General features: G+C 49.5%; 1 protein-coding gene across 2 annotated transcripts; it reads left to right on the top strand.

Annotated features, from left to right (window-relative positions):
* Positions 1–1,808: 1,808 nt before the first annotated feature.
* TENT5A (terminal nucleotidyltransferase 5A) lies at positions 1,809–9,106 on the top strand. 2 transcript variants are annotated; one of them, XM_036380672.2, is made up of 3 exons: positions 1,809–1,947; positions 2,753–3,258; positions 4,256–9,106. In XM_036380672.2, exons 1-3 carry the CDS (start codon positions 1,824–1,826, stop codon positions 5,033–5,035), a joined length of 1,410 nt encoding a protein of 469 aa, XP_036236565.1. In that variant the 5' UTR covers positions 1,809–1,823; the 3' UTR covers positions 5,036–9,106. The 2 variants fall into 2 exon arrangements, with proteins under 2 accessions (XP_036236565.1, XP_036236566.1); XM_036380673.2 differs by lacking the exon at positions 1,809–1,947 and adding an exon at positions 2,417–2,544.
* The last annotated feature ends 425 nt before the right edge of the window (positions 9,107–9,531 follow it).

Consider the following 9,531-nt stretch of genomic DNA (forward strand, 5'->3'; position numbering starts at 1 on the left):
CATTTCAACACGCTGAGAAACACAAGTTAAATGAAATGCTGGTTACTCCCAGACAGGAAATTGTCTCAGTTTCTTGGAGCTGGCCTTGCTTAATATGGGATGAGACTCCAAGTCTGATCTTTGTCCTTGCTCTAGAAATCAGTAATCCAGCTGATTACTGATAATGGCAATTTGCTTATAAATAAGGTGATAGCTACCCCTTTTGAAAGATTAAATCGTGTGCCCTAGTGAACTGTGGTTCACCTGAGTGATGCCAGTCTGGGAATGGGGTTATGTTTTAACCTCTCCGAGCTTTCCAGTTGCACAGGGAGGGCAGTGTCGCCTCAGTGCTGCAGGCAAGCAGTGCCCTTGGTGGGACTCCCGGGAGCCCCTGCCCTCGGCTGTCACCGGCTGGGCCCCAGGAGCCCCGGGGGAGACGAGCAGCGCCTTTCTCCTCTGGGGATGCATGGTCGGTGTGAGGAGATGGAGAGAGTGGGGGCTCCAGGGGCAAAGTGGGGGCTCCCTGTGCCCAGCAGCAGGAGCCAGTGGCCCAGGCTCCCAGCAGCCAGCTGCAGGCTCCCCTCAGCAGGCTCCCCTGCCAGCCGGCCGCTTACTCTGAATGTTTATTTTATATAAAGGAATAAGCTGGCAAGCCCTATTCAATATGCTGGCAGACGTGCAACGTTCTGCTTCTGCTGTTAAGCTGCAGTCCCTTGTACACTTCGTACTTTAAAAGCTTTCTACTTTCTTTTTTTTTCTATAACACATTGACACAGAGCAATACAAACACTTTTATCGCCCCCTGAGCGGCACGGGGAGGGGGCGGCACTGCCGCACGACGGGGCCCAGGGCGGAGTCACCCCCGCTCCTTGTGTGCCCCGGCGTGAGGAGCACATAGGGAATGGAGGCAACGAAGCCATAGGGAATGCGGGCAATGGATCAAAGCCCGAGCCGCCCCCGCCCCGCCCGGCCCCGCGGCAGCCGGCAGGGGGCGCCCGTGCCCTGCGCTGCGCCGGCCGGGAGCGCCCCGACGGGGCGCGCGCAGCGCGGCGGGACCCCCGCCCGGGGTGTGCGGAGGGAGGGGGAGTGCAGGGTTCGGGGGTTCCCGAGCGGCCCCACACCTCTAACCACATCCCGGGGCGGGAGAAGATGGGGGCGCGCTAAAAATGGGGGGAGGGGGCAGTAAATCCTGTCGGGCTGTGTCGCCCACTCCCCCGTTTCGGCGAAGTGCTCGGTTGAGGGAGCTGCGCGTCACGTCGTTGCGCTCCCCCATTAGCCCCTCCTGCCGCGCGTCACAAAACTGCGAGCGGTGACGCAACACCGTCCATGACCCCCCCGTGTCCCCCAGCTCTGCATCCTGCCGCGCAACCCGCTCTCCATACCGCGCTGGCGTGTGCGCGCTGCGCCGTGGGGCGGTGGCGGCCCCGGGTGCTGCTGCGTGCTTCGAGTGTGTGCGCTTAGTCTGTTTTAAATAGTATGTATGCATTTTAAATAGTATCTGTCTTGAAATAGCATCGATATTCATATAGTATCTATATGCATTTTAAATAATAACTATATGTTCGTGTATGTACGTAACAGGTGGAAAACAAGCAGATGCATTCATCGTTATTTAAAAGAAAATGCAAATAAAATATATGGGTATGTTTATATAATATGCTTGTCTTCCACGTCATTTTTACAGCTCCGCGGTTACCCAAGTTGTTCTCTATAAGCAGGATGCTCCTCTGGAAGGCACCGTCTCCTCCGGGGTCTTCGAGATGTCTTTTTCCTCCCGTCGCCGGCGAGGAGGGCGGGCGGGCACGGGGGAAGGGGCCGGGCCGGGACCGGGCAGGCACGGCGTGATGCCGCTGCTCTGCCGCAGGCGGCTCTGGAAATCTCGGTCAGGAGCCGAGCAGCGCAAACCACACGGCCCGGGATCCTCGGCATCTGCTTGGAGAGGGGCTCTTGCCAAATTCCGTCGCTCTGGTATGAAGTTTGGCTGAGCCTGGGATGACCGAGAATGTCGGGGGGGCGGGCGGGGGGTAAAAAGGCAGGGGAAAAAAACCCGGGAATGAATGGCAGCGCGGAGCTGGGTGCCCCTGGGCGCGCATCGAGGCAGGGCAGGAGCGGGAGGGGCCGCGCCCCGTTCGGGGCAGGGAGCGCTGCTGCACTTGTTGCCTGCCCGAAGCCGTGCGGGGAGGCTGCGCTGCGCTGCGCGGCTCCCCCAGCCCGGGGCGGTGCGGGACGGCCGCGCTGGGCGCTGCGGAGGGGCGGGCGGGAGGGCGGCCCGCGGGTGCGCGGGTGTGGGCGGGCCGGGGGCACCGCCGAGGCCGGCCATGCAGATAGAGGGGGCGGGACGCGGGCGCCGTGACTCGGAGCCCCGGAAGCGCGGAGAAGCCCCGTATAAAAACTACTGAGGACCTTTCCCGGCCAGAACTACGAAAGCTCCGGAGACGGCGGCAGCCTGCGGCGGCAGCGAGCGGGGCGGCCTCTTGGGCGGTGCGGGGCGGCCTCTTCGTCGGCGCGGGGCGGCCTCTGCCCCGGCGGGGAGCGCGGAGAGCGGCGCAAGCAGCGGCGCTGCAGGTCGGGCGCCTTCCCTTATCGTGCAGCACCACCTGGCTCCGGGGGGCTTTTTCTCCCTCCACCCCCCATTTTATTTATTTATTTTTAAATCTGATCAGTAGGTGTGTCCCCCCCGCTTCCCCACTGAAAGGGACGGCCGCAGGGGAGCGGAGCTCGGGCGCCGGTGCACGCAGCTGCTGACCGCTGGCTTTTCCTCCTCTTTTGCCAGGCGGAGAGAGAGAGGCCCCGGGGGGCCGGCGGGGAGCCGGAGCGGTGCCTGGATCCAGCCCGGGGAGGCGGCGGCCGCTCACCATGGCAGACGATGAGAAGGCCGGCGGGAGTTCCGCGGACGGCGGCGAGAGCGCGCACTGCAACGTGCTGAGCTGGGAGCAAGTGCAGCGTCTGGACCGCATCCTCAGCGAAACCATCCCCATCCACGGCCGCGGTAACTTCCCCACGCTGGCCATGCAGCCTCGGCAGATCGTCAAGGTGGTGCGGAGCCGGCTGGAAGAGAAGGGCATCGGCCTGCGGGACGTGCGGCTGAACGGCTCGGCCGCCAGCCACGTCCTCCACCAGGACAGCGGCCTGGGCTACAAGGACTTGGACCTCATCTTCTGCGCCGACCTCAAAGGAGAAGCCGAATTTCAGACTGTGAAGGACGTGGTGTTGGACTGCCTCTTGGATTTCTTACCCGAGGGGGTGAATAAGGAGAAGATCACGCCTCTCACACTCAAGGTAAACCTGACCTCTGCCCAGACGCCCGGAGCGGGCAGGTGTGAGCGCCTGCCTGCGGGGAGCGGGCGCCTTCCCCCTGGGGATGGAGTGGTGCAGCAGCTCCCCCCACACCTCCGCGACCCACGGGAACCCCGAGCGATTTATTCACCCCACGCTTAAAACCGAGGAGGAGTTTACAGTGAAGCGCCCTGCCCGGGGCTCTTCAGGATTAATTAGCTGTTCTCCCTCCCGGTTGATTTGCTGGGAGCGCTGTTCTACCTGGGGCGTGTGCCAGGCGCTGCACACCACTCTCCCAGCCCGGCTCGGCGGCAGCTCGGTGTGCCGGCCCCGGTTCCCGGGTGCGCGGGGAGCGTAGATGGATTTAACATCTGCAAGAAGGAAACCCCGTCTGCAAGGCATGCTTCCAGCTGTGCTAAGTGCCCCAGTGGGGAGGCATATTCCCTCCTCTAGAAGACACTTCGCTTGAGTTGATTAGGCTGAATCCAAATCCTTCCAGATTTTTAGAGGGATTAATTTTTTTTAATACAGGACTTACTTATGGAACCTGCACTGGTAGGATTGAGGGGAATGAACATTTGCTAACTTGTTCTTTGGGAAGTAGAGAGAGAAGTGAAAACCAATAAATCAGATTTCTTTTTAGATTGTAGGAGTCAGCTTCTGCATATGGGTGCAGGCATATTTGGCAGATGTGCCATGGACTTAGTCTGTAGATGTGTTTAGAAGTGACTGAACAAGGTAGTGTTGCTGTATGCTTCCCTTGCATGACACAGTCCCAGCAGAACACCCTCCCTCCCCTGTCATACCCTTGCAGTGACAGCATTTTGAGCTCTCACATTAAGCACTTACTCTGTGGTTTGTATCTGCAGGCTCCATGAAATCTTTCATAAAACGCAAATGTCGGGGGGGGGGGGGCAGCTTGGGAGGGGTGAAGACGCAGTGAAGGAGAAATTTCTTGGATCTTTGTCTTGATTTCCTCATTTTGTCTTTCTGATTATAGGAGGCTTATGTACAGAAAATGGTGAAAGTATGCAATGATTCAGACCGATGGAGTCTTATCTCCCTGTCCAACAACAGTGGCAAAAACGTGGAGCTGAAATTTGTGGACTCTCTGAGGCGGCAGTTTGAATTCAGTGTCGATTCCTTTCAAATCAAGCTGGACTCCCTGCTGCTTTTTTATGAGTGCTCAGAGAATCCGATGACTGAAACTTTTCACCCAACTATCATTGGCGAGAGCGTTTATGGGGATTTCCAGGAAGCCTTTGATCACCTCTGCAACAAGATAATTGCCACCAGAAACCCAGAAGAAATCAGAGGAGGTGGTCTTCTGAAGTACTGCAACCTTTTGGTAAGGGGCTTTAGGGCAGCCTCTGAATCTGAAATTAAATCCCTGCAGAGATACATGTGTTCGAGGTTTTTCATTGACTTCTCAGACATTGGCGAACAGCAGAGAAAGCTGGAGTCCTACTTGCAGAACCACTTTGTGGGATTAGAAGACCGCAAGTATGACTATCTCATGACCCTGCACGGTGTGGTGAATGAGAGCACAGTGTGCCTGATGGGACATGAGAGGAGACAGACTCTGAATCTGATCACCATGCTGGCCATCCGGGTCCTAGCCGAGCAAAATATCATCCCCAACGTGGCCAATGTCACCTGCTATTACCAGCCAGCCCCATACGTAGCAGATGCCAACTTCAGCAATTACTATATTGCCCAGGTTCAGACGGTGTTCCCTTGCCAGCAGCACACATACTCTACTTGGCTGCCCTGTAATTAAGACCTGAAGTTAGTAGACCCCGTGGAGAGAACTTTTTCTAAGATGTAGGAAGGGGTGACGGGTCCCTCTGAAATGGGGTGTTTTGTGCAATGATGATCTGCTCTAGTTTTCAAGCTTGGGACAAGCTTGTGATTCTTCTAATAATTAATGGGAGCATGATCAAGAAAGAACCCCAAAATAATTGGATCCTACCCCAGAGCACAAGAGGCCTGTCATTGAAAGCAACCAGCTTCCCCTGAAATAAGTGAGGGAGGAATATGCTTGATGACAATATGGGTTGGCAATATCTGCTCCCATAGCTTTGGCATAGAGAAGGTGGGAAAGCCTTATTTTCTTTTATTTTTATTCTTACTCTAGAATGGGATCTGCAAAAGGGAGAATATGAAAGAAACAAAACAAAACAAAAAAAACAACAAAAGAAAAAACTTCACAAAAAACAGTTCTATATATATTCAGGAGTTAAAAGTTAGAGGCATAAAGCAGAGATAAGCTGAATAAAGTTGTATATTGGAATTACTGCATTTGGGGCTTGCAGCAAGTGCCGTCTATGGATTGACCATGTAGAATGTATAGCTTGCTTGACTAGAATGCTTTACCAGAAACAGCTTGCTCCAAATGAACAGTAGTGGATTGGTACAGTTAGAGAAGCAGAAACATGTACGATGACAAAGTCCATTATTTCCAGCTGTGTGCATGCCTCACATTTTAAAAATGTGAGAATGCTGGAAAACCAGCTGTGGCAAGAAGTATATACTTAAGGACCAAAGATTTCACAAAAAAGTTATCCAAGCAAAGAAGATACAGTAGAGTATATATATATAAATATATATATATGTAAAAGGAGATGTTCCTATATTTGTACACACCAATAGTAATCAAAAGTGCCTGATGCCTTCATAAAATTTGAAGTGAGAAAAAATATATAGTTTTGTGGTTTAACCATGCATTTTGTTTTATCAGGGACACAAGGATAAAAAAAAAAAGCAAACCAACCCATAAGCTTGTGAATAAGTGGTGGAGGAAATGCCCTATTTTTTTTCTTGGCAAATACCTGTATAGAGTTAATGTTTTGTCGGTGTGCTATTATCCTAGGTCTGTGTGTGTATGTGTGTATATGTTTGTGTGTGTATATATGTACATGTCATTGGTGTATATCTATATATACACACACAATATATATTAATGTGGTCTAGGAAAATGTAGCAATTAAGGAATGTTTAAATAAAGTACTACTTGTTTTCCAGTTTGCAACAGGATGTCATAGGACAGTGGGCACCTTGCAGTGAAATTTTAACCCACACCTGAGAAATTTGGAGTAAATGAACCAGTCAGGATTAAGGTGGGATTCAGATAATGTCTTTGGTTGCAAGAACAAGGATTACAGTAATTCAGTGGGTTGCTTGTGAGCCATAATAATTCCACAGATGGAGAAACATATGACTAGCTGATTTTTTTTAACTGTTTTGTACTGTAATGCCATTTTGACATTTAACCCACTAATATTGTGACTGCATACCTCCATGATGTGTAATTTCAGTGGAACGTGGATCAAAGATAGGTTTATTTAAAACCCCTGACAGCTAAAGAATATTGTATTAGTTGGTAATTTGAACACTAATTGTTAATATTTAAAGGAGTATTTTTAATAGAATGCATTATGCATTCCAGGACCACTAGAATTTAGTAAATGTGAAATGAACCCTTTTTAAGAGTGTTGCACGATTGCTGAAAATTATATTTTATATATATATTATATATATATATTTTTATGCAAATATTAAACATCTTTGATCTGGTTGTCACACTGCATTTACAATTTTAGTACTGTACTTTATTTAAATGGAATCACTTTACATTGGAACAATAGCTATTCACTTTCATTTCCTCTCCCGAAAGACCAGCAGGGGGGAAAAAAACCAACCTCCTCCACTGCTGTTTTCACTTCAGTGCCATCTCTGAAGGTGTTAAATTCTTTGCTGTGCTTTGAAAACCTAATGACTAAGTGACACTTGACTCTCATAGTTTGCTTTTTCTTTCTGAGGGGGGAGAAAAAAAGAGGGAGTTCAGGCTTTTGAAGGAAATCCGTCTGTGCCCTGCCTGGTCACAGGCACGGTCTGGCGTTGGAGTCAGGGGCAGAGAGAGGGAGAGGACTCGTGTCCTGGCAGTGTATTTTCCCTATGGAGTGAGTAAGGTACATCTATTTTTGTCGCGCTTTGTACTTTTCACTCTGCAGGCACTTTAATAGGAACCCGATTTGTTTACTGAAGCACCTTCCTTGCGAGTCCTTCAGGAAACTCAAAAGCTGGTCCATTGCCATTGCTAGCATTGACGTGCAGACCTTGTCCCCACCTTCCCTTCCTTTGGTGCTGGCTTCTGGTCCCAGCGAGGTTCCCTCTGGCCCCCGGAGGCTCCGGGCTGGGTGCTCCTGGCTCCCCGTACCTCCTGCTCCTGGCTTGCTAGCAGAAGCGAGGGGAGGGCTGGGGAAATAGGATCAGCTGGTAATGTGGTATGTCTTCTCTCCCACAACTATTTGTGGCAAATAAATGACTCATCCTCTCTTTAAAAGGGTTTGAGAATCTATAGCTGTGCCACAACCACAGAATGCTGATAATACATGATACAGTGCTGGTTTTCCTTTGACGGACCCTTTTTTTTGCCATTGCTTGAAAGAAAGTTTTGAATTACTTCCTCTCAGCTAAAATCTAATTGTGGGTTGGGTTTTTTTTTTGATTGACAGCAGCTAGTTACCTTGTAGTGCATACAGCCGGGCTCTGAGCTAAACTGCACCTTTTGGCATTTGCATTTTGATACATATATAATATGTTTTTATATATATTATATAGGTATTCCAGATCTGTTTTGCATATGTTAATGATGAAGTGGTGGAACTGGTGGAGCTTAGTTTTATTTGTGACTGGCGGCTTAAAATGTGCCTGGTGTTAGAGGTGGGAAGAAGGCATGAGTTCAGGCCAAGAGTAAAATAAGAACCCCTTTTCAAAGCTGGTTTATTTCTGTGGTTTGCACACCTTTCCCTCCATAAAGTCTGACTTCTTTTTAACTATTTTTCCCCTCCTCTTCAGCACACTGGTACTTTTAAAGTTAATAACCGTGTTCTTGCTTTGTAGACTTGATCTGTCCCATCCAATCAGCCGTAAAGTTAGAGCTTGTGCTACAGAAGACAGTGTCCCTTTTAAAGAGCTGAACTGATTAAAGACATTGACCTGATTACAGTAAAACTGTTTGTGTCACCACTGAATTTCCTGCTAACCAACAGGGCGCTAAACTTGGTTAAATGTAACGATCGTGAAACAACCAAGAGCTTTTAAATGGGATTTTTCTTCTTTTTTTTTCTTAGATGTAGCTGTCCTCTCAAATGCAAGAACATTTCTCCTAAAAATAGAAGGGCAATTAGAAGACCAAAAAGATGATATTTTTCTAGTTTCTCGTATTGCACTTAAAGTATTTTTTATCTTGGACAAAGGCCTTCACACAAATCCTCTAAACAGCTCTTACTACTAAATGCTTGGTTTGTGTCACATCAGAAGCTCCTACCGGTTCAAAAAAGGCGCTTTTTTTTAATTGTGAAAATGAAGTGTGTTGGATGAAACTGCACAGAAAAGGAAAAATTGTATTTGCATATTCAGCTCCTATTTGAATATATTCTTTTGTATGGTTTTCTTTATGCAGAAAATTTCCCTTGCAAGAAAGAAAATCCGTGTACTGTTTTGCTGTTGTAATAGTGGTTTGCTAACAAAATAAATAGTAAAAAAAAATGGCCTGCACATTTCAAGACATCTTGGCTAAAGGCACTGCAGGCTCCTGCAGTCTGTAGGAGTCTGTGCAGATTTGCTTTCCCTCAAATTTCCTTACAACTGTTGCCTTCTGCAAGGCATCCTGTTGCAGCAAACTGCTCCTTGGATTGCTCTTTTGGAACATTTTGACTATAGGCTTTGTCACAGACAGAAAAAGAGCTGATGGAAAACAGACTCTAGAGGGAACAGATTGTGAATTTTGTTTACAGCATCCAATATTTGGATTTTTTTGTAAATAAAAAGAAGTTATTTTTTTCTATTGATTTGTGTCTGCTGTCTTCCATGTCTGAAATAGCTCTGGCTTGCTCCTACTGAATACCAAGTTCGCTTTCATTAAAAGAGGACAAGGGCAGCACTTTTCTGAGAAGAGCATCATTCGGCTGCTTTCCGATTGGAGCGCAGAACATTTTGAAAAGCCCTGCCTCGTGCCAGCTGAGTTTGGCTGGCTGTACTCAGCTGCAGAGGAACCTCCCCAGCCACTGCCAAAAATAAGCACTCCAGCACCGGTTGGGCCGTGCAAATGGTCCGAAACACAAAAAGGAAACAGCGCCATGGAAACCCCACGCCCTCACTGCCCTCCCAGTGAAGGTCACGGGACTGGGCATTTGTGGCTGTGGCTGTGATCAGTGCACCACAAACCACCCAGCTGGCAGGAGTGGGGGGGTCCTGGTGTCCTTGGGGCGT

Source organism: Molothrus ater, chromosome 3 (genome assembly GCF_012460135.2).
Source record: "Molothrus ater isolate BHLD 08-10-18 breed brown headed cowbird chromosome 3, BPBGC_Mater_1.1, whole genome shotgun sequence".
In the NCBI taxonomy this organism is placed as follows: Eukaryota; Metazoa; Chordata; class Aves; order Passeriformes; family Icteridae; genus Molothrus; species Molothrus ater.

Coding starts and splice junctions, on each gene's coding strand:
- TENT5A (XM_036380672.2), top strand. CDS start 1,824: ATGCCGCTGCTCTGCCGCAGGCGGCTCTGGAAATCTCGGTCAGGAGCC. Junction 1,948..2,752: donor TGCCAAATTCCGTCGCTCTG/GTATGAAGTTTG, acceptor CTCTTTTGCCAG/GCGGAGAGAGAGAGGCCCCG. Junction 3,259..4,255: donor TCACGCCTCTCACACTCAAG/GTAAACCTGACC, acceptor TTCTGATTATAG/GAGGCTTATGTACAGAAAAT.